Source organism: Lontra canadensis, unplaced genomic scaffold, assembly GCF_010015895.1.
Source record: "Lontra canadensis isolate GAN:19392208 unplaced genomic scaffold, GSC_riverotter_1.0 scaffold45, whole genome shotgun sequence".
NCBI lineage: Eukaryota > Metazoa > Chordata > Mammalia > Carnivora > Mustelidae > Lontra > Lontra canadensis.
Window position 1 is genome coordinate 10,631,220 of NW_022631039.1, and position 23,053 is coordinate 10,654,272.

General features: G+C 44.1%; 2 protein-coding genes across 3 annotated transcripts in view; one reads left to right on the plus strand and one right to left on the minus strand.

The window, feature by feature from the left end:
* EIF2AK1 (eukaryotic translation initiation factor 2 alpha kinase 1) overlaps positions 1–22,638 on the minus strand; it is a 26,447-nt gene extending 3,809 nt beyond the window's left edge. Inside the window, exons 1-12 of one of the 2 annotated variants that reach the window (XM_032872700.1) lie at positions 22,456–22,638; positions 16,969–17,127; positions 15,480–15,613; positions 14,277–14,314; positions 12,821–12,920; positions 12,227–12,307; positions 11,447–11,546; positions 10,905–10,962; positions 10,302–10,623; positions 8,969–9,080; positions 5,795–5,895; positions 47–161 (exon numbers count right to left, since the gene is read on the minus strand). In XM_032872700.1, coding sequence (XP_032728591.1) covers positions 47–161; positions 5,795–5,895; positions 8,969–9,080; positions 10,302–10,623; positions 10,905–10,962; positions 11,447–11,546; positions 12,227–12,307; positions 12,821–12,920; positions 14,277–14,314; positions 15,480–15,613; positions 16,969–17,127; positions 22,456–22,573 — 1,438 coding nt within the window. In that variant the 5' untranslated portion in view covers positions 22,574–22,638. Of the gene's footprint in view, positions 1–46; positions 162–5,794; positions 5,896–8,968; positions 9,081–10,301; positions 10,624–10,904; positions 10,966–11,446; positions 11,547–12,226; positions 12,308–12,820; positions 12,921–14,276; positions 14,315–15,479; positions 15,614–16,968; positions 17,128–22,455 lie in introns of both variants that reach the window. The other variant, XM_032872699.1, reaches the window with a different exon arrangement.
* Positions 1,200–5,174, plus strand: ANKRD61 (ankyrin repeat domain 61). Its single transcript, XM_032872701.1, has 3 exons — positions 1,200–1,587; positions 2,736–2,833; positions 3,983–5,174. The coding sequence occupies exons 1-3, from the start codon at positions 1,372–1,374 to the stop codon at positions 4,926–4,928; spliced, it is 1,260 nt and encodes a 419-aa protein (XP_032728592.1). The 5' UTR covers positions 1,200–1,371; the 3' UTR covers positions 4,929–5,174.
* Positions 22,639–23,053: the final 415 nt, after the last annotated feature.

A 23,053-nucleotide genomic window follows, 5' to 3' on the forward strand; every position in this document is an offset into this window, starting at 1 on the left:
AAAGAAAAGAAAAGAAAAGAAAAGAAAGCAACCCGAATAAACTTACTGTTCCCATCCCTAGCGATCCAGTCTGCGTTCTTCTGTATGATGTCTGCGCAGGCCAGACCAAAGTCTCCTATTTTTACTTGCTGATCAGAGCCGTGAAGAAAAATATTTCGGGGCTGTAAACAAACAGAACAACTCCTTGGTATTCTTAAAACAGTAAAAATATGTAGATGTTAAAAGTTTTCAACTCAGGAGCAAGTAGCCCCTCAAAAATTAAAAATCAGAGCAGTGGTTCTAAAACTAGGTGGCATATTAGAATCACCAGGGGAGCTTTAAAAAAAAAAAAAAAAAAAAGGTCCCAACTTCCAAGCCATTCCACAGAACAATACATCAGAATTCTTGTGGGTGGACACAGGCAGCAATATTATGTAAAAGTCCCCAGGGTATTGCGAGTTTGAGAACCACTAACGCAGAGCACACCTTGTACACAAGAGCTCCTCAGCCCTAACTAGGCATCAAAATCCCCAGAGAAGCTTCTAGAAACTACTGTCCTCTCTAACAAGTCAAAGACTGATTTTCTTCAAATTTTTAATGAGAAAACTTTGGTATTTTTTAAAAGCTCCTCGATGATTCTTTTATGTTTGCCAGGGTTGGGGGCAACTAGGTCATGTTATGAAAGGTATGCATTTAGCACCATTTAAGCAACTGGGGCAGACCGCAAACTTCTCCCAATGGAACTAATCCGGTACCCACATTGGGGGAGGAGGAGTCTACACTCAAAACAAAAATATATTTACGTTAAAAGTTGGGTTTTCTTACTTTAAATGTAGTAATTTTAATTTTTTATTTTCATGTAGAAACTCCTCTTTTAGCTTTTTTTAAAAATAGCTAAATGGAAGACAACACAGAAATAACCCTATGTCTAAGATGATAATTTGGCTAAGTTTTTATGATTGAGTCAAGTCCCAAAAACTGCTTCAAGGGGTGCCTGGGTGGCTCCTTCTTTGAAGCATCTGCCTTCAGCTCAGGTCATGATCCCGGGGTCCCGGGATCGAGCACCACACAAGCTCCCTGCTCAGCTGAGAGCCTACTTCTCCCTCTGCCTGCCCCTCACCCCACTGGTGCTCTCGCTCTCTCTCTAAAAAATAAAAATCTTAAACAAACAAACAAACAAAAAACTCCTTCTCTTTGGCACTGTATAACCTGGAAACAAAGTTTGAAGAAGTTGGGTCTGAAATAAAAATGAATCGTGTTCACAGATCTGACTCTGGACAGTTCTAGAACAGTTCTAGAATGGAACTGAAGGGATCACAATGAGACTGAAATGGAACAATTCCATCCTGTGTGTCCCCTGAACTTCCGAGTCCCCACTCTTAAGTTCTGCTCATGGGCAACATAACCAAGAGAGGCAGCAGGGAGCTGGTCGCTGGCGGTGCGAAGGCCCTGGAAGAAGGGCCGGCTGCCGCCCTCCACACCAGACTCCATGAGGCCATCCTGAGGGAGGACTGCGCGGCAATCCAGGTGCTTCTGAGAAGCCACCCCGTCAACCAGCCCATGACCATTCTGGCCAACTCCACCAGCCACCGACTGCTTCTGAACCAGGTACCCTCCTCTCTGCTCTGTCACTTGCTGGGGAAAGACACCACGCTTCATAAGGCCCACAACCTCGATGCCGTGAGCTCATTAAACCTCCCAGGGCCCCCACGTGCTAGTCGGCGGTGGGACAGTTTGCCTCCAGCACCCTCCGCGCCCAGGGAGGACTCTTCCAAGTCTGCGCACCACCCTTCCAATTGCCACACATACACTGATGTGAGAAAAGACGAGAATCCATTTGGCTGATGGACCATTAATGTCGTTCTCTCAAATATACCAGTGGTGATTACATCTATATGAAGGAATTATTTTTCTCCTTTTTATACATAGGCTTTTTCATTTTTCTATTTTCATACAATGATTAGTACCTTTAGATTTAATTTTTTTTTCCCCCAAAGTCACTGTCTCCTTTACCCCGCCTTCTTCCTGTATCTTGCAGTCATGCCATAAAAGTCACTACTTATTACGGATGTATTTTAAGAGCCAGGATAAACAGCCCTGCTAATCATGGAAGACATGCTACGCTATCTTTGAAACCCTGGAAATGCAGGTTTTACTACTGATACTATGACTTTGGCAAAGTCTTCTTTTATTTTTTTTTTTTAAGATTTTATTTATTTGACAGAGATCACAAGTAGGCAAAGAGGCAGGCAGAGAGAAAGGGGGAAGCAGGCTCCCTGCTGAGCAGAGAGCCCATGCAGGGCTCGATCCCAGGACCCTGAGATCATGACCTGAGCCAAAGGCAGAGGCTTAACCCACTGAGGCACCCAGGCACCCCGACTTTGGCAAAGTCTTAAAAAACACAAAACCTACTTGTCAATCACCCTGTGGGTTAATTTAAGGACTAAGTGACTTAGTAGCAATCACCATTAATTTTACACTATGAGCTCTCCATGAGAATCAACTTCCAAAGCTTTACATGATTTATTTCTGTTGCATGGGTAAACATGGATTTCTGTAAAACACAGATTTTATATGAATTTTACTGGTTTGGGCTCTTTTCAAACACTCAAAAAGAAAATTTCAATCACACACCAGAAAAATATTGACCTGGAGATACTAAATACACTTACTTCCTCTGAAAGAACAAGCGTACACGAGGACTACTTCTCCCTGCACAGGCCTATATGTAAAGTGGTCTGCTTTCTCCCCCAAAACAGACGCAGTCCATCCTCCCCATTCACCTGGCCGCCGAACACCGCAAGGCACAAAGTTTGCTCTGTTTGTTGGAACATGGCGCTGACCCGGAAGTCAGGTAAGTGAACTCAACAGCGATCAGTTCTAAATGAGGATACGCATGATTTACATGTTCCTCTCCCCGGTCATGTCTGGACTCATCCATTCTTCGGGGGTTATGGACTCCAAAATACCATGACCATGTCTTAAATGAACCAATCTCCTTACTGACTAGACGAGGTACTGGGAAAAACCGGCAGTGATGCAGGAACACAAGCTGCAGTCAGCCCACTTCAAGCGTTTAGCAGGGATACTGCGGAAAATGCATGAAGTGCTGGCCACAGCCCTCGGGGAGCTAAAACCCTCAGTTAGGTAGGGAAAATAAGTAAACAGAAACAGACAATGCATTTTCTTGTTATTCCCCCCACTAGAAAGAACACTTCATCAAAGATGAGTTTATCTCATGCACCAATAGTCTTCACCACCTAAACCAATGCCTGACACCAAGTACCAACAAAGAATCACATGGTGTGAAAACTATACGACTTCTTGCCCCTGTAACATTAACAGAAAGGAAAGCCTCAAATCCTCAGCACATTCCAGAAGAGCCCGCCAGCCTGTCTGGCTGGAACCCTCACCCCTGCATGGCCCTACCCAGCTCTGCAGACCCTCTCCCAGTCCTCCGCGGCTGGACGTCACCGACACACTCCCTCCCCTACAGGGGATCCTTAGTACACTCTCTAGGGCGTTCCTACCTCTTAGAACTTTGCCCATTTGCAATACTGACCTAGTTACTTCAGTACGTTTCATGTCTGTCATGCTGGATGGTCGAGCCCTACAAAAGCAGGGACTCCGTGCTGTTTATCATTTCCCTAGCACAGGGACTTACATTAAATAAATATACGTAAACTAAAAATCAGTTTCAAACTTCAGCGAAGCAATCAGGTGTTTGTAACAAACTTTGCCTTTTCTCTGCCAAAATAAAGGAATTCTGGAGGCAACCCTGAGATTTCAGTAGAGCACATGATGGCCATTGTAAAACCCTCATGGTACCTGAGCTCCCCTGAAATGCTGTTATATCCCAAGAGACGAACGCAGACTTACAAACACTTCTTTGAAGCAGGCGAGGGGAATCACTTTAAACAAACATTGCCTTAAGTACTAATGCTTTGTGTAGAATCGTTTCCACTGTGAATACAGTGTAATCTGCCATCAATCACTATTCTAGGGACACAAGAGGCCTCACTGCACTTCACCTGATGCTACTGCATTGGCCAATCACTTCTACCACGTGGACAAAACCAGGGAACAGAATCCAAAGGATCCTGACAGACATTCAGAGCAATGCTGTGATGTGTCTCCGCATTCTGTGCGAACACGGAGCTCAGGTGAACGCTCGAGTGGACAACAGCAACAAACCTTCACCCCTGCACCTGGCCATAACCTATGGGACCTACCCAGTCCTCTCCATCTTAGCCCAAAATGGCGCCCATGTCAACGCTGTTAACGAATCCAGCATGACACCCCTGCACATGGCTGCTGACATACTGAATAAGGAGATGATGGAGACGCTGATCGCCTGTGGCGCCCACGTGAACTGCGTCGTGTCCTCCACGGGGAGCACTGCCCTCAAGCTGGCGGTGTGCACCGCATCGAGCAAAGCAGGCAGGCTGCTGGCCGCGGGGGTGGGCTGCATCCGTCTGCTGCTAATTCACGGAGCCAAAGTAAATGCCCAGGACCACGAAGGTCAAACAGCTATCCATGAGGCATGCTTTGGAGGCAGAGAGGCCATCATCAACCTCCTGCTCGAATTTGAAGCAAACGTTAACATATTAACGAGAAACGGGGAGTCTCCAATATACATGTACCTCCAGCGCAGCTCCAACATAAGGGACACAGGGCTCCTCGCCAGGCTCCTCTATCGCTCCTACCCTCTGAGACTGACCAATAACCAAGGAATTCTACCTGCAGGAATCATGCTACCAGAATTCCGCCTCTTAAGGGAAACCCTAATAAAGTTAGCTCAAAAACCCTTGTCCCTAGAGGACATCTGTAAAAGACACATCAGAAACATTTACGGTGACAAATACAAACAACACTTAAAGCAACTTCTCCCAGTGAAGATCTGGAACTCTCTATATGGTTATTATGACTTAGCTTACCTCTTGAAATAGGACCTCAAAGTTTCACCAGCCACAGAATTTCAGTAACTCACACCCCATTCTCTGGCTAGACTCGTACCCAGAAAACACTCGACTCATCGCCGTGTACCTCCCAGATGTACAAACTGGTTCTTAAACTTTTTTTCAAAAAATAAAATGATTTGCACATTAACTTTTTGTTCCCAAATATTCCTTTAAAGGCATCTTCCACAATCTACTTTCTTTGTTCAAAAAGTAAGTAAATTAAAACTCTTCTGCCAAAGAAGTAAATATATTTTCTGTCCCTTGATAGTCTTTTGTGGATAAAAACTGGAATAATCATAGATTTTTGTAAACAGCAGAAAAAAATTGCCCAGGTTAAATTTCCTTTATGTTACATAACTGTAGAAGCACATTTTACCTCTGAGTCTACAATAACATGAGGATTTTCGTCAGCATTAAATACATTTAACATCATCTATGACATGAGCACCCAAAGCACACTCACTACCCGAAAAACACTACTATTCTCCACAGAGAACTTCTGAATGCCCAAAGATCGCTGCCTTTAAATTCAATCTAGGGATGCCTGGGTGGCTCAGTTGGTTAAGCATCTGCCTTCAGCTCAAGTCATGATCCCAGAGTCCCAGGATCGAGCCCCGCATAGGGCTCTGCTCAGCAGGGGAGTCTGCTTCTCCCCAGCCTGCAGCTCACTCGCTGTTCTCTCTCTGACAAATAAATAAAATCTTAAAAAAATAAAATAAATTGAACCTAGAGTTCTGGACTCATGGGATGATGATTTATATAAAAACAATGATACCCCCTAAGTAAATGAAAAGAGGGTAATTTCATTTAATTCATGAACGAACACCACATCCTCCCTGATACGAAGCACTTACCTTCAGATCTCTGTGTACAATTCCCATGTTATGTATGTAACATACACCTTCCACCAATTCTTGAAAAATTTTTGTTGCAACACTGGCCATGACATAAGGACCTTGAAGGAGAAAAGGAAGTTTTATTTCTCTTTTTACCCATTGCATTAACATCTAAATGTCAGATGGTTCTAAATCCGTTACCATAATTCAGATTTTCAACAAGGTCAACACTCCAAAATGGTTAAAAATCAGCAGGAAGGGCCCCTCAGCTTGCGAAGAAACCATCACAAACTAGTGCCCTCATGAAGGGACTTGGTGTCACTAACTCCACCCAGAGCCCCTGTATTAATTACCTTGTAAGTCACTCTGAGGCATAAGATGGCTAGATAAAACCAGGGTCTAAATCTCCTTCAACCCCTGACACTCTGGGGTTGAGCACTAATAAATCTGGTGTCTTAAACCTACTGCGGATTAAAGACGTCGTTACAAACTATGGAATCTGAAAAAAGATAAATTATGTTAACTCAAGGAGTGAGCTCCCATTATGCGGAAGATTTCAAACGTTCCATTTTCCAAAAATGACTGACAAATGAAAACCAAAGTATGGGGGGGGGGGGGGGGAGGAAGTAAATGGTTTAATTCATCTATTTTTTTTTTTTTAAGATTTCATTTGTTTGACAGAGAGAGAGAGATCACAAGTAGGCAGAGAGGCAGGCAGAGAGAGAGGGGGAAGCAGGCCCACTTACCAACTCGGCCACCATCACAGCCCTCAGGCTGGAGCGGCAGCCTCCCGGCTACAGGAGGGCTTTGGGACTCTCACAGCTACTCAGAACAACTACCTTCCTTTCGTCCGTAGCAGGTTCTCATTCTAACCCACCTAACGCAGCCAAACAGCGGTCCCTTGTACACGGGCCTGAACGGGGAAGAACAGCTTCCATTCCCTCAGCACCGCATCCTCTGGTTGAGCCCGTCAATCCTCGCGCCCCATCAAATGCAACAATCCACGTTTCACGGCGGAGGAAACAGGCTAAGAGCAGTTACCCGACCTGCCCCAAACCTCACCGCCAGTGAGTGTGAGAGCCAGGATTCAAGCCTGGTTCTCTCACGTATGGGTTGTTGCCAATGACTGATGTAAAACTATAGTCGAAGGAAGGTATGCACCCGCGGGGAACATAACCCAGTTAAGCCCTTTAAAAATACTTTTCGAAGAAAAACATGCATCTTGTGAGCAAGTAACCTATGTATCTTGCCCTGTTTTCAAAGGCTCATTGTCCTGGATGGTGAATGAGCTACCCCAATACATCATGAGGACTCATTACTTACTTCCCAAGTGGAAGATTAAAGATGAACTGATACAGGACTTTAATAAACCATTCTTCTTTTTATAGAGACATCCGCCCCTACCGCTATGATGCTCATGCAGCAGAGACTATACCTTTACAGGCAACTGAAACTACCCCCGCTTATTACTTGCCACAACTGAACTGAGCAAAGGCTGGCGTGTCCTGTCCAGGAAAGAGATGGGGAGCGTCGAGGAGAGGCCTGAGTCTTGAGGGACTCAAGTCTTGAGGGAGGCATTCTGCTTCCACCTCCCCTGGAAGCGAATCTAAGATTCTGGGTGTATTAAGTGACCTATATTTTAGACCAAATAAAATGTCAGAGTGTATAGGAGTGAACAGCAAACGATTAATAATTAATATTTAGCTGGGTCTTTACTTACAATCAGGTCACCTGCATCCCCAGTTTTGATCACTGAATACAGTGATTTTCAACTCTGGCTACACATTAGGACTGACAAGAGAATTAAAAAAAAATATATATATATCAAAGGCCAAGCCCTATTTCATAATTATATAAAAATTGCTGGTACAGTCCCTGACAAAACCCTTTCTAAAAAAAAGAGACTTTACTTGTTGGAACAATCTTAGCTCTGCAGAGACACTGAGACCATAGTACAATTCTCATTTACCCCCCCAACCCGGTTTCCCATTATTAACACCTACACTGGTATGGTACACCTTTCTGTCACAGTCGATGCCCCAAGATTGATGCAAGGCCACACTTTATTCTGACTTCCCCAGTTTTTATCTAACATCCTTTCTCTGCTCTAGGGCTCCATCCAGGATACCGCATTACAGTTAGTGGTCAGGCCTCATGAGGCTCCTCAGTGACAGTTTCTCACTTTTCCTGTTTATGAGGACCTTGGACAGTCCTGAGAAGTCCTGGTCAGATATTTCATAGAATGTACCTAGGCTGGGATTTGTCTGACGTTTTCTTACAATTAGGCTGACATTACGGGTTCTGGGGAGAAAGACCCCAGAGATAAAATGCCCTTCTCATCACACCTTCTCAAGGTCACACACTGAATGGTTTTCACTGCTGATGCTGACCTTGAACACCAGCCATAGTCACCTCGGCCAAAGTCGGGGTGGTCGTCTTTCTCCGCCTGCTATCTCTTACTCTGTCTTATCGACATCTTTTTTAAAGCTCCTCAGGGGATTCTACTGTGTGGCACAAGTTGAGAGCCAGTGTTAAAATAATTTTTAAAATTATCAGCCTAACAGTATTTCTAGGGGATATCTAGTGGCAAGGGAAGGAAGGAGATCTGGATCTTAAGAGACAAACTTTTCACCACCTACCCTTCTTTAAGAGTTTCTTCAAAGGTGTCTCTTTGCAAGAGTATCACATTGTCAAGTTTTTAAAAATATATATTTAAATTTCTTCCTTAAAAAAGTGCTAGGGGTGCCTAGGTGGCTCAGTGGGTTAAGCCTCTGCCTTCAGCTCAGGTCATGATCTCAGAGTCCTGGGATGGAGCCCCGCATCAGGCTCTCTGCTCAGCAGGCAGCCTGCTTCCCCCTTTCTCTCTGCCTGGCTCTCTGCCTACTTGTGATCTCTGTCAAATAAGTAAATAAATAAATTCTAAAAGACCTTTTCTACCCAAATCATTAACCTAATTCTAGCACATAACTCCTTGGATATCCACAAACTATGTCTTCATCTCAGAGACAATTAACTTCCAAATACCTGGGTGTTCTTGAAAACGGTGAAATAAGCACAATGGTTTGTTTCAAAAAGGTCATTCTGCCCACTCCCCCCACCCCGGTGTTAAGCCCCTGCAGGTAGTTCCTACATCGGAAGGCCTGCCCATGGCCCCATCCTGCAGCCCACTGTCCCAGACCCACCGGTACTCACACGCAGACTCATCCACACACTCCCGGCTCCTCTGGTTTCTCTCGACTATCCAGTCCCACAGCGAGAGCTCGCACAGCTGCATCTGGATGTGCAGCATCAGGTGGTACTGCACCTGGGGGACGACACGGCCAGCTCCCACCTGGGTTCAACTTGCTCGCATTACGCATGCAGTCAACAGATACTTGCCTCTGCCAGGCCAAGCAGGGGGCCTCCAGCTCAGGAAATAGACGACAGACACACGTCTGCCCAAGAAGCCCAAAGTCAAGTGAAGGAGACAGAGGAAGAAAGGAATACCTCAAACAGTGAGTTAGAACGCGAGGGGGCAGGAGACTTGGCTGCAGAGCGGGATGAGCTCCCGATGAGGACACTGAGGCCCTAGTGCAGAAAGCATTGGGCCTGCTCACCATACACACGGTGTCTAAAGCTCAGACACAGAACCAGAGAATGGCTGGGTGCCACCTGACTGCTCTCTGAGCACCTCAGAGTAGACGTGCGTTCTGGAGGCTCGCTATGTCCTTAAATAACTTGTCCAAAGAAAAGGCAAGCACAACTTAAGCTCACGATAGATAGTGCATGCATTTAGGAACCAAGGAAAGTTTCCCACACGTACTGCAGAGAAATGGAACGGCTCTGATGAACGGTCCCTCAAACTCAAGTCCTGTGTATTCAGGTGACTCTGCTCCAAGTTCTGTGTCTCATAAAAAGCACGTGCACAGAGCCACATAACCCTGGGCAACAAGAATTAATTCTGCACGTGCGTACACAGACGGCATACACAGTTCTGTGATCCCAGCATGCCAGAGTATACAGAGGCTTGTTAGCGTTCAAAGTCCTTTTTAACACGAAGACTCCACACCGGTGAGAGTATGTGGCAGTCTCACCAGCATACGAGAGTGAGCCTCAATGAGAGTGTTCTGAAAAACAGACCTGATCTCTCCTCTCCTCTCTCTTAAAGTCACATTCCAAAATAGAGAAGGCCTTTGTGCATAAATATATCTGCATAGCATGATATGAACACACGACAGAAACAGTGTGAACAATGCTTCCAACTCCAGGGGGCAAAAATTGGGAGGAATAGAAGTGCCCAGGAAAGGATCAGCAGGCATTAACTAAGCAAAGGAGCAAAGACCCAACACAAGGGCCACAGGCTAGGGGGACTTGGGGAGGTGAAAGGGTGACAAAGACAGATGAAAAGTAAGGGAGGGAAGCCGGCGGGGGGGGAGGCACGCAGTCAGCTGGGGTGAAAGGGAGGCCACATCTAGTCACGGGTCCTGCACACTATGACCATGGGGTGAGTAACAAATCATCAGAAGATTCTGGGAAAGTGATCTACCTCTGTCTGCCCCAACAAACTTAAGTTTTCAGAAGATTCCCCGGTGGATGTGAAATTCTCTTCCAAGTCGGAATGATGCCTAAGTGGTAGCTGGTGTTCAACCATTGACCTGGAAGGCAAGTCCACCAAACCATTTCCTGGGAGCAAACTGGATGACTCGAGTTCACGGGCGTCCCTTGTGATTAAGTTGGTGCTGTAGTTCACCAATCTGTTATTCTGATTGTCAAGGCCAGATTCTCCTAAGGGCTTTTCTTTTTCTGAGGTGAACTCGGCGAAGATAATGGATGAGCTGTTACTTTCATCATTTTGAACATACTGACTTCTGGAGGGGGAAAAAAAAATGGCAAAGATAAAAATCAATGTAAAAAAAGATGAAGAGTAACTCAGCTGTCCCTTCATGCCTACGTAAATCTCACTGGTAAACTGTGGAAGCCCCTGGCATCAGATCTCTCTAGCAACAATATTTATTAACCACAATGGCCGAACTAGCTGAGAAGCAGCAGCCATTTAACACTTTGTAATGAAAACGAGCAAAAAGACGAAGAAAACCCAGGGCAGGTGAACGGTTATATCTAACATGTCAAACTACACCGGTCCCCATACCCGTCGTCCTCTTCGTCGGAGATCACCTCCAGAGATGGCAGCGGAACAGAAATTCTATCTGCAAAACAAACAAACAAACAAAAACCCACCTTCAAGCATCCTAGCTTGTTTATTCAAATGCCTGGTACATTTTAAGAATGATAAAAACAGCCATTCCACAACTACTACGACAACTACGCTGGGCCCTGAACCGGTTGGGGTGGGGGTGGAAACTTTCTGTAGAGCGCCGACAGTAAGTGTTGTAGGATTTACAGGCCTTCCAGGACTGTGCAACTACTCGGTTCAGCTGTGGCGGTACAACGTCAGCCACAGACAACACACGAATGAATGAGCCTGGGGTCCTAACGCACTTTATTCATTGACATGAAATGTGAATTTCATATAACTTTCACACAAAGTATTCTTCCGATTCCTTTTAAATGACTTAAACATGGAAGAAAACACTCTCAGCTTGAAGGAGGCACTGAAACAGGAGCAGGCCGGGTTCAGCCCAGGGGCTGCAGTCTGCCAACCCCGCAGCTACACCATCTGCAATGGCTTACCTCGTGTTTGGGCCACGTGAACATGCTCTATCCAAGCAGTATGATAGCCTACGATATTAGGATGCTGAAGGCCTGCCAGCACCTTCACCTCCCGAAGTACCTGAAGAGGAAACGCACTTAGATCGGGCTTTTACTGACAACTTGTTCAATGTGCATGGCATCAAATACTACTTGTTCCAGAGAGAAACAATAAAAACACATCCAAACAAGGAATCTAAACTATGGTAAAATAATCGGAATATTTCTGAGAGAAGAATGGAATTGTTACAGCAGCAAGTTAACTGACACACATCTAGTGTTTTCTACTTTTCATAGCCCATTTATGTTCATTCTCTCATTTCATTCCTCCTAATGAATCCAGTCCTGCTATCACCACTGTGTCCAGGATAAGAGACCCAGGTGGCTTAGAGAGGGGCACCTGGGTGGCTCAGTCAGTTAAGCGTCCGATTCTTAGTATCAGCTCAAGTCATGATCTCAGGGTTGTGAGATCGAGCCGGGCTCCATGCTCAGCATGGAGCCTGCTTGGGATTCTCTCTCTCTCCCTATTCGCCTCCCCACCATTTACACACTCGCTCTCTCAAAAAAATTTTTTTAAAAATTAAAAATTAAGTCAAATAAAAATTTGGTTTTCATGTTAATTTTACTGTGACCCACTTTACTTTTAGTGAACTTAGCAATCCACAACACCTAGTATTTGCCAAATGCACACACACATAACTCTTTCAAAAGGATCTAAATACCCAATTATTCAAAATAAATACACTTAAAAAAAAAGCATACCTTCATACAATCTGTTTTAGTTGCACCATTAATCAGGATTTTTTTAATTGCATAATACTGACCATCTAATTTATTCCTGACCTAAAAAGTAGAGGAAAAGAGAAAATATATTTGTGCCATTAAATTCAATTGAATAAAGCAAGTTATTCTAACCTGAGCTTAGGATCCAAACTAGCTCAAGAGATAAATTTAAGCAAAAGACAAGTGTCTTTACTATGTTTAGGAAAGTCGGCCACAGTCAGCTAGACTAGAAGCTTCCAAACTGCACTGAGACTGACTCCTAGAGACTCGAGGTCTGAAAAATGGAAATGCTAGCAAAAGAACCACATGAGGCCCAAAATACAAAAGCACAGCTTTCTTCCATGATACCTTTTTAAGTAAATTAATGTGGTTTCCAGAATCTGCCTAAACCACCAATGTGGTTAGAAAAAGTTAAAGCCTGCCCACTTCCCTAGAGATGACAAATCTTAGTGAAAAGTACACATGCATGATTTCTAGGAACTTCCCTTACAGCACTTTAAATAATAATCATGAGAACAACTCAAAATACATTTGCCCAGAGTAGGAGGTCAAAACGGATTTGTGGAAAACAACCTTGTACACTCTTCCGTATCCACCTTTTCCTAAGATGGCAAGCTCTTCAAATTCATTTAGGTAACGTGAAGTTTGGGCTTCAAAGGCTATTTCCCTGGACCTAAAAGTGAAATACAAACAACCAATCAATATTAAAACATGAAAGAAGCAGGTGCCAAGCATAGTTCACACTTGCTGTATCACTAACCTGCCCAACCTTACTGATCACTGAATTATGATGATTTGAAAAGACGAGCCAAAACAAAATTTCTCATGCTCTAGGAAGAAAATTATTTGCTAAGCAAATCAACATGTAATAAAGATAGCAAGGGGAAAAACCAGAGATGGCAAAGGGATCGCTAATCAAGTATGTTACCAGTAATTAGTATTCCAATTAGAAATTATCAGTGTTTTAAAGCAGGAATACTAAGGATGACTAACGGGCAACAGTTGATTAGCTGAGCTCAACAATAAATTTACTAATTTTCTTAGTGAAAAATGTCTTAATGAGTTATAGATTTTAAACTAGCATTTCCTACAGAGAGCCAAAACTCAATGCTGTTCCCCCGACAAAGACTATGTATCAGTGCTCTGAATTAACGATGGGGCTTACTTTGGAAAATAGTGTGGCGATTCCTTAAGAAATTAAAAATAGAGCTACCCTATGACCCTGCAATCGCACTACTGGGTATCTACCCCAAAGATACAGATGTAATGAAAAGAAGGGCCATCTGTACCCCAATGTTCATAGCAGCAATGACCACAGTCACTAAACTATGGGAAGAGCCAAGATGCCCTTCAACAGACAAATGGATAAAGAAGATATGGTCCATATATACAATGGAATATTATGCCTCCACCAGAAATAATGAATACCCAACTTTTTCAACATGAATGGGACTGGGGATTATACTGAGTGAAATAAGTCAAGCAGAGAGAGTCCATTATCTTATGGTTTTACTTACTTGTGGAGCATAAGGAATAACACGGAGGACACTGGGTCAAGGAGAGGAAAAGGGAGTTGGGGGAAATTGGAGTTGGAGACAAACCATGAAAGACTGTGGATTCCAGAAACAAACTGAGGATTTTGTAGGGGAGGAGGATAAGCAGTTAGGTGAGCGTGGTGGTGGGTATTAGGGAGGGCACGTATTGCATGGAGCACTGGGTGTGGTGCATAAAGAATGAACCCTGGAACATTGAAAAAATTAAATTAAAAAACAAAAAACAAAAAAAACGGTGGGGCTTATGAAATCCACACAGAATGGGGGAGGGAGGGCATAAGGGGAAAGAGAAGTAAAGCAAATCTTGGAGCAGTCATTAATTTCTGAAAATAAAGCTTTTAATTTTGATAAACTACCCGAACTACATTATTTTTAATTTCAAAATTAGTTTCTAATGAATTCAGGATCAGTTCCTAATCTTAATTTCTTTCAGACATTTTACTCTTCGCACAATCACAGAAGTATCTGACACATACCTGATCTTCTGGATATGAGAATTATCCTCACAAGGATCCTAAAATCAGAAAATTACTTTAAAAAGCATTTTAGGCAAATTTCATGGAATGAGGAGTCTAACAAAATTCAACATCACACTAATAGTCCCAAATGTTCACACAATATTTAAAAAAAAGAAAAACATTCTGGCTTTTTCAATATCACCTAGGCATTCACAATTGAAAACATTTATGTCTTAACCAAAGATCACTACTAAAAAAAGCTATAATCTTGCCATCCACTGATAAGGCTGAGAACTCACCAAGGAGCTCTATCAGCAAATAATTCTGACTTCACCTTCACAACAGAAGCAGAAATGGCCCACTTCTCACATCTCCACTGCTACTACCCCCTCCAAGCTACCATCACCTCCTGGCTGTTTGATCACCTGCTCCCCCTGCTTCTGCCTCTGCCTCCCTCCATCCATTCCTAACATCGCAACTGCGGTGGCCCATTAACATGTAAGTCAGATCACCTCACTTCTCAGCTCAGAATCCTATAAAGCTTCCTACTTTGCTCTGAGTAAAAAAACCAAAGATGTTAAAATGCTTTCAGGTTCCCCCTCCACCTGTCCGTCTGACTGCCCTCCCTGACCCTCCTTGCCTACCTCTCCCATACTCTCCCCTTGCTTATGCTACTCTGGCCATATGGCTGCCACTCAGCTTCCCAAAAACACCGAGCACACTGCCACCTCGGGGATGGCTGATCCTCTGCCCAGAACATTCTTCCTCAGGGGCACGGCTCATGCTCTCAACTGCAGCTAGCTCCCAACCTCAGTCACTGGCCACCCAGTATACAACCCACACATTTTCTAAGCGCTTTCACTGCTTTCGATTTCTCCATTAATGCTTACCACCATGTAACAACCCCTTTCTTTTTATGTATTTTTATTATGTTTCTACTGCTGACTGCCCCCTCAGCAGAACATAAGCTTAAAAAAAAAAAAAAGAACATAAGCCTCCATGAGGGCAGGTGTTTTGTCTTTTGTCTGTTTTGCTCGTTGCTGGAATCCCAACGCCTATAAGCCTAACACATGGGTAGTCATTTGTACATATTTACTGAATAAACAAATTAATACTTTTATAAACCTGTATTATAACCAGGATTCCACAATGCTTTAAAATACAGTTCTCCTGAAATTAAAATATTTCTGTCATACACAAAGTTTGTATTTTAACGCTTACCTGACAAACTCTCTCTTTGGCAGACCTCATTAAATGGGTAATAGCTCTGTTGTGGTGTAGTCTCAGTGAGCTAAACTCATCGCTACAGGTGAAAGAAGACAACAGCCCCATTTTGATAAAGGTCTGGCAAAGCACTAGAAGAAGAATATGGAAAACTATTATCAGAAAGGCCATCAATAAAATGGCGATTTTTTTTTTAAGATTTTATTTATTTATTTGTCAGAGACAGAGGGAGAGAGAGTGAGCAAGCACAGGCAGACAGAGAGGCAGGCAGAGGGAGAACCAGGCTCCCTGCCAAGCAAGGAGCCCGATGTGGGACTCGATCCCAGGACGCCGGGACCACGACCCGAGCCGAAGGCAGCCGCCTAACCAACTGAGCCACCCAGGCGTCCCTAAAATGGCAATTTTAAAGAGACTACAGAGTAATAACAGCCTCTATTAAAAAAACAAAAAACAAAAAACAACCAACCTTGGGGCACGTGGGGGGCTCAGTCTGTTAAGCATCTGCCTTCTGCTCAAGTCATGATCCCAGGGTCCTGGGATCGAGTCCCTAGTCAGCTCCCTGCTCAGCGAGGAGCCTGCTTCTCCCTCTCCCTCTGGCCCCCACCATGCTCTCTCTCTCAAATAAATAAAATCTTAAAAAAAGAAACCTCTGTAAGAAAAAAGTTACATTTATACACATTACAATTTAGAGATTAACCCTCTAAGAGAGAAGGAACAATTGGTACTGTGCCTCATAGGCGCATATCTAGAATCAGCTACTGGATACTGAGCAGTCATCTGTTCACCATGCCTGGTCAGCTGGTAAAGCACAGAGCTCTGTTTTTAAAAAAGCAAGAAAAAATGTAAACTTACTAGTCTCCTGACATTCAAATACATCACCTTCTGCTGACAGGCAACAAAGCAAGAATAAAGGCAACAGGCAAAACATGATTAGAACTGACAACAGTGAGTTACTGTTTTCGATGATGGACTGATTATCTCTAACCAACAAACAGCACATGCAAGATGTGCACAAACAAAACACTAGGGCAAAGTTAAGTCTGAAGTCACAACACCAGGCTCCTCGGAAAAAGAAGTTTCTCTTCTTCTGCAGAAGTTTCTGTAGAAGTGCTTGGCTTTTACTTATTCAAGGAATACAGTAAATATAAAATTGCGTTCAAGAAATTCAAATATTAATACCTATTTCAAATACTTATATACCAGCTGCTTTCTCAGACCCACAACGTAGTATTTTTACAAGGTTTACTCAGAAGATTTTTTCTTTTTTTTTTAAGTTGTTTTTTTTTTTAATTTGACACAGAGAGAGAGAGATCATAAGTAGGCAGAGAGGCAGGCAGAGAGAGAAGGGGAAGCAGGCTCCCCACAGAGCAGAGAGCCCGATGCGGGACTCGATCCCAGGACCCCAAGATCACGACCTGAGCCGAAGGCAGAGGCCCAACCCACTAAGCCACCCAGGCACCCCACAGAACATTTTTTTCTTACTAACATTTAAACACCTGTCTTGAACGGAGCGGGTCTGGCTCGTGCACATGGCTCAAGTGGTCCAGCAAAGAGACAAGCAAGAGTTGGTTTGCAACTGCAAAAGGGAAAGTCGGCTGCTGCAGGGGTCCTTTTAATACCTGGAGTTCTGCAGGGATGTCGGATTCTACAAGTTAAAAGAGGGAAAAAACGTTAATAAACGGGAAACATATCTCATAATGACAAAACAGCATCTTCTAATTAACAAAACACAAACTATGTCCATTTAAGGAAATAAAACACAGAACAGGAGTTAACCCGAGTGGGGTTAATCGGGACAGACTTTAAGCTGAGTGTCGAGGTGGGACTCTGGAAGTTGGAAGACTAGCAGAAGGATGCCATCGCGGGGAAGGTGAGAGCTGAGGGAGGAATGGTGTGGGCCAAGGTAGAAATAAATGAATGAGTAAGTAAACATCCAAGCAAACAAGAGGGAACAGGAAGGCTTCCTTTCTTGGAGAGGACAGCCCAGGTGCCGGCATAACGAAGGAAGTCTGGCAGCACGAAGGGGGGCGAGGAAGGCAGCATGGAACCATCTAGGGCCCCGTGTGCTGCCAACCGGTCCACATGCACAGCCTCAAATCCTCACAGACCAGTGGAAGGAAGTGTCGCTGCTCTCGCTTTACAGATGAGGACCCTGACCTCACACAGCGGGTAAGGAACCTGCAAGCAGACAGATCGGCGCGACACCCAAGCCCATCCTCCTTCCACCAGACAAGGCCAGGCAGATGGACAAGCTGGCGCTTCCGGCTGAAGGTTATAAGCTCTAGCTTCCTGTTTATTTCATGTGTTACTGAATCGACCACAAACAGCACGAAGGAACAATGTTTGAGAAAACTGTGCTGGAAACATGGAACAGGTAGACAGGAAGAGGCAGGGGACAGGCAACAAGAGCCTTGTAAAGCTCGTGAGTCATAAATTCAGATCCAGTACACAGATCTGCACTACACATGACAAGAGAAAGAAACGGCCGTAAAATTTATATAGAGCTCTGACAATAAAATGAAGCATAATTAAAACTCAACTAGGTTTAACGTAACTTGTAACTAATGACATACATACTAAAATAACTGTGGTTCCAGAACTTGCCGTCAGGTTGGTAACCACTCCAAGCCTGGAATACATGGCATTATTATGGGCACAGAAAAAGCGACATTTTTAATCGCAGGGTGTAAAAAGTGTTTGTAACCTTCAGCAGTACATGTATCATAGAATTCAAAATGGGCAAAGCCTTGACTCAGCACTTCAAGTTTTTATGAAAATATTTACAGAGCACAACAAGTATGTTTATAAGATGTTCAGCATAATACTGTTTGGAATACTGGAAGGCTGCTAAGCTACTGGAAGGCTCCTATAAGCTATGCATATAGGAGACTAGGCACCTATTGGAAATGATGGTGTATAAAAAGATAATTGTGAGGACACCTGGGTGGCTCAGCCAGTTAAGTGTCTGCCTTTAGCTCAGGTCATGATCGGGGGTTCTGGGATCGAACCCCACATCATCAGGCTCCCTGCTCAGCGGGAAGCCTGCTTCTCCCTCTCCCACTCGCCCTGCTTGTGTTCCCTCTCTTGCTGTCTCTCCCTGTCAAATAAATGAATAAAAAAATAAAAAATAAATTTTAAAATTAAAAAAATGATAGTACTAGTGCAGGTGAGGCTAGATAGTTTCATACAAACCAATACCACCCCTCCAGTCATCATTTTACCAAAATGTATCAAAACTTCTGGGGCGGGACAGGGGGAGAACCTGGGTTGCTCCTTTGGCTAAGTGTCTGCTTTCAGCCGGGTCATGATCCCAGGGTCCTGTGATGGAGGCCCCACATGGGGCTCCTTGCTCCTTGCTTCTCTCTCAGCCTGCCACTCCCCTCCTGGCTCGCTTGCTCTCTTGCTCTCTCTCTCTCTGACATATAAATAAATAAAATCTTTAAAAAAAAAAAACAAAAAAAACCTTTTTTTTAAATGTATTTAAGCCAACAAATCCTACTTCTGTAGATGTAGTCGGAGGAAATAATCAGATATCAACAAAGACTTTTATGCACGGGTGTCAAACCTACTATTACTTCTAATGATAAAAGAGAAACTTATTTTCCAACAACAGGGCAAAGACTGAAATGATAATACAAAATGTGTGGTCTTCATATTTTTGAAGGCTAATTTCTCACAAGAAAATGCTAATATAACATCATATTTAAGAAGTAGAACATAAAAGATTTATCATACTCCTCACAATTTAAAAGTATATTTCAAAGCTATATAAACATATAGGCAACAGAAAAAAACAAAACAGAAAATCTCTGCCCCCTCTGTTTCCAATTATATATCCACAGAATTTGTAAAAGAAATGACACTAGTGCGCATGCTGTTTTTCAATCTGCCTGTTTGATCCTTGGTATCTAGGAATCTACCTGGCTTACAGCAGCTCATATTAATATTTGCAAATGAATACACCAAACTGTTAACAGCCAGTTCTCTGGAATGTGAGTACAGGTGACTTTTCCCTTTTTTATTTCCTCACATTTTTCCAAATGATTCCTCTAAATTTTTACCTTATTTGGACAAACTCAGAAATCTTTAATCCAGGGGCGCTTGGGGGGCTCAGTCATTAAGCATCTGCCTTCGGCTCAGGTCATGATCCTAGAGTCATGGGATGGAGCCCCATATCGGGCTCTCTGCTCAGCAGAGAGCCTGCTTCTCCCTTTCCCTCTCTCTCAGTGTCTCTCTCTCAGTGTCTCTCTTTGTCAAATAAATAAAATCTTTTAAAAAAAAAAGAAAGAAAGAAAGAAAGAAAGAAATCTTTAATCCATTTGATCCATTTGTGGTATCTTTGACAAAGACTTTTAAATGCAAAACTCAGTGAATAAATGTTCACTGGCTATGCTAAAACGTAAACAGTAATCTCTAGGTGATGAGATTGTGGTTTTTAAATTTCCTTCTTTGGGCTTTTCTATAATTTCCACATACTCGGTAATGTGAAAAAAAAATTTTTCAATACACTGAATTGTCAACAGTGATGAGATTAGGGTTTGGAGAGAGCTCTCACTCTCCTGTGTTCTACAATGAGAAAATCCTTTTTTTTTTTTTTTAAAGATTTTATTTGTCAGAGAGAGAGCAAGAGAGCGAGCACAAGCAGGGCGAACAGCAGGCAGAGGCAGAAGCAGACTCCCTGCAGAGCAAGGAACCTGATGAGGGGCTGGATCCCAGGACCCTGAGATCATGACCTGAGCTGAAGGCAGACACTTAACCCACTGAGCCACCCAGGCGCCCCTGAAAATCCTACTTTTTAATAAGGAAAAAAAAAAAAAGAATGATCAGAGTCAAATGAACCAAGTACACCAAGAAAATGGCAACTTTAAAAAAGAGCAGCACACAAATACTCAAACACAGGAAGGAGTAAAACCGCAAGGAAATGAAGGTGGAAGCTGAGCACTTCCCGTTTCGCTCCTGATCAAGTAGTAGAGGAAGAGTAAAGAGGCTAATAGGAAAGACGAGGTCAGGCCCTGTTACAAAAGAAGAAGAAATGAGATGAGATCCTAGGTGAATTAGAGTTTTAGACTTCTGCCAACTACGAGGGGAGTAGACAAAACAGGAAAGGGATCACCTACTTCGGGCTCCTCAGGAAAATAATGATCTGAAATAAATGGTCCGTTATTAAGAGAGAAACGTGGAGGATTAATCTGAGTAAAATTCTGAAAAACTTCTGTCAGATGAAAGAAATAAAAACCAAAGAGTCTGGCAATGGGTTTACTGTTGCTTTCCTGCTGCATGCTATTCCAAGGGTTGGGGGGGGGTACATAGTAATTTTGATCAAAGTTGCTCCCTACATAATAGACTAAAGAACACAGGTTTTAGAGTGACATCTAGGTTTTGAATTTTCTGACTCTACCCTAACCTGGCAGAGTGACCTCCTCACATCATACGGGCGATCTTCGAGAAATCACGTAACTGCTCTGATTCTACGTCTTCTAAAAACGAAACTATGTTTTTTTCATAGACCTTACTTCTCACATAAAAAGATAAATTACGTTGGATATTCTGGGCCTCTTTGGAAGAAAAGCCAATATGTAAACACAAGAGTATTATTAATAACCTAGTAGAAAGAAATTTTTCAAAGCTTATCTATGATCACTCCCTTCCAGAATAATCTTTCCTTTGCAGACAACCTTATCACAATGTGACAGCAAAGACAGACTTTTGCATGTTTACAGCTGAGGCTTTTCCTTTGACATAACACTTCCTGTATTACTGAGCTGCCATAGTACACTAGGTTACATGTGAAAAAAAATCAGTTCATTAAAAAACAGTTCTCTTAGGGGCGCCTGGGTGGCTCAGTGGGTTAAGCCTCTACCTTCGGCTCATGTCATGATCTCGGGGTCCTGGGATGGAGCCCCACATCCAGCTCTTTGCTCAGCGGGGAGCCTGCTTCCCCCCCCTCTCTCTGCCTGCCTCTCTGCCTACTTGTGATCCCTGTCTGTCGAATGAATAAATAAAATCTTGAAAAAAAAATTTTAAAAACAGTTCTCTTAAAACCGTCCTGTCAATGTACTCAAATTACCACCACAGTCTGTTTTTGACCCCCTTTAGAGTCAAGAATTATAGACAGTATTATGGGTGAAGATTGGAGGACTTAAGGAATAAATTAACATTTTCAACTCCGCTTCCAACTGCAAATCCACTGTATGTGAATACTTGTTTCATGTTTCAACTGAACGTGTATTCCTTGTAATCATCCTATTCAAAGCACCATAAAGTAAAAACCTCCCTGAATCAGTATTATTCAATCTTGAGAGCACCATTTAGCTTTAAAAACTGCCAAAACAACCGGTAGTAATGCAAGACCCTATAAAATCTGAATAAAATACTGGATACTTTAAACTGGCTGGAGTTCATGTTCTGAGTACCCTTCACTTTATGCAGAATAACTTGCCTGACTTAACGCCGTTACCTCCTAGTAACCAAAAGCCTCAAAAAAAAAAAAAAAAGGATTAAAAAACTTGGGCATTTCTTCTCTTTAAACCGACCCACCGTGAGAAGTCTTTAGCTCCCCCATCAGTGAAGCAAAAAGCAAGAGAAGCTACAACTTAAAACACGGAACCCGAACGGTTAGGCGTATAAGGGCTGCAAAGCCCCCTTCTAGAAGTTTACAAACCGCAGGGCTCGGAGCTGGAAAGCGGCCTGAGGGAAATCTTAGCACGTCCGGAGCCGAATCCGCAAAGAGGAAACCACGGAACAGAAACGTCAACAAACTAGCAGGTCGCCGACACTCCATGCAATAAATGTTTACCTTACGCAGACCGCCCTCCCGCCGCCCCACCTTACTGCACCGCTGGGCCGCCGGTTCGAGCCCGGATCCAGCCGAATTCGCCCCGGAGCCGTGCGGATGCTCGTTGCGCCCTGCCCCCCGGGAATTAAGGTGGACGGGTGCAAGGGGACGGCCGCCGAGGCATCTCAGGTTCCTCACCATCATACTTGGGGTCCGAGCCGTCGGCCGGGAACTCGATGGCGGGCGGCGCAGGCACAGCCCCCGCCCCGTCGCCCTCCGCCTCGAGCTCCCGGGTCCCGGAGCTGCCTCCCAGCATCGCCCGCCGCGCGCGGGCCGCAGCCCAGCCCGCCTGTCCGCCCGCCTGCTAGCTCAGCACCACCTCACTCCCAGCCAGTGGAACCTGCCACCGGATCCGGAAGTAGCTCCTCACGAGGCGAAAGACCCGCGCAGCTGGCGGGGGCGGGCCCTGCAGCAAGCTCCGCCCCTCCCCTGCTCCAGGGGGAGAAGATGGGCGGTTCCCGCGCGGGCGCACCCCGGCGCAGGCGCCTTAGTGGGCTGGTCTTCGGCGTGTAGACCATAGCCGGTAGCCGGTGTGTGCTCCGGGTTCCTGCTACGCCCGCAAGGACCCCAGCCTGCGCTCCGAGCCACCCTTGAGACCTTAGTACCCGCACACGAGTCAGAGCGCTCACATCTCACGCCAAGACTCGGATGCTAATATAAGAATCCTGTGTCTGCAGAGCTTCTAATCCGAATACATACTTTTTGCAGATACACCAGTGACTATCCGTCATTTGTT

Bases quoted from the DNA above. Each gene is read 5' to 3' on its own strand.
- ANKRD61 (XM_032872701.1), top strand. From the start codon at position 1,372: ATGGGCAACATAACCAAGAGAGGCAGCAGGGAGCTGGTCGCTGGCGGT. The intron at 1,588-2,735 runs GTACCCTCCTCT...TCTCCCCCAAAA, and splicing joins ACCGACTGCTTCTGAACCAG to CAGACGCAGTCCATCCTCCC. The intron at 2,834-3,982 runs GTAAGTGAACTC...TCACTATTCTAG, and splicing joins GGCGCTGACCCGGAAGTCAG to GGACACAAGAGGCCTCACTG.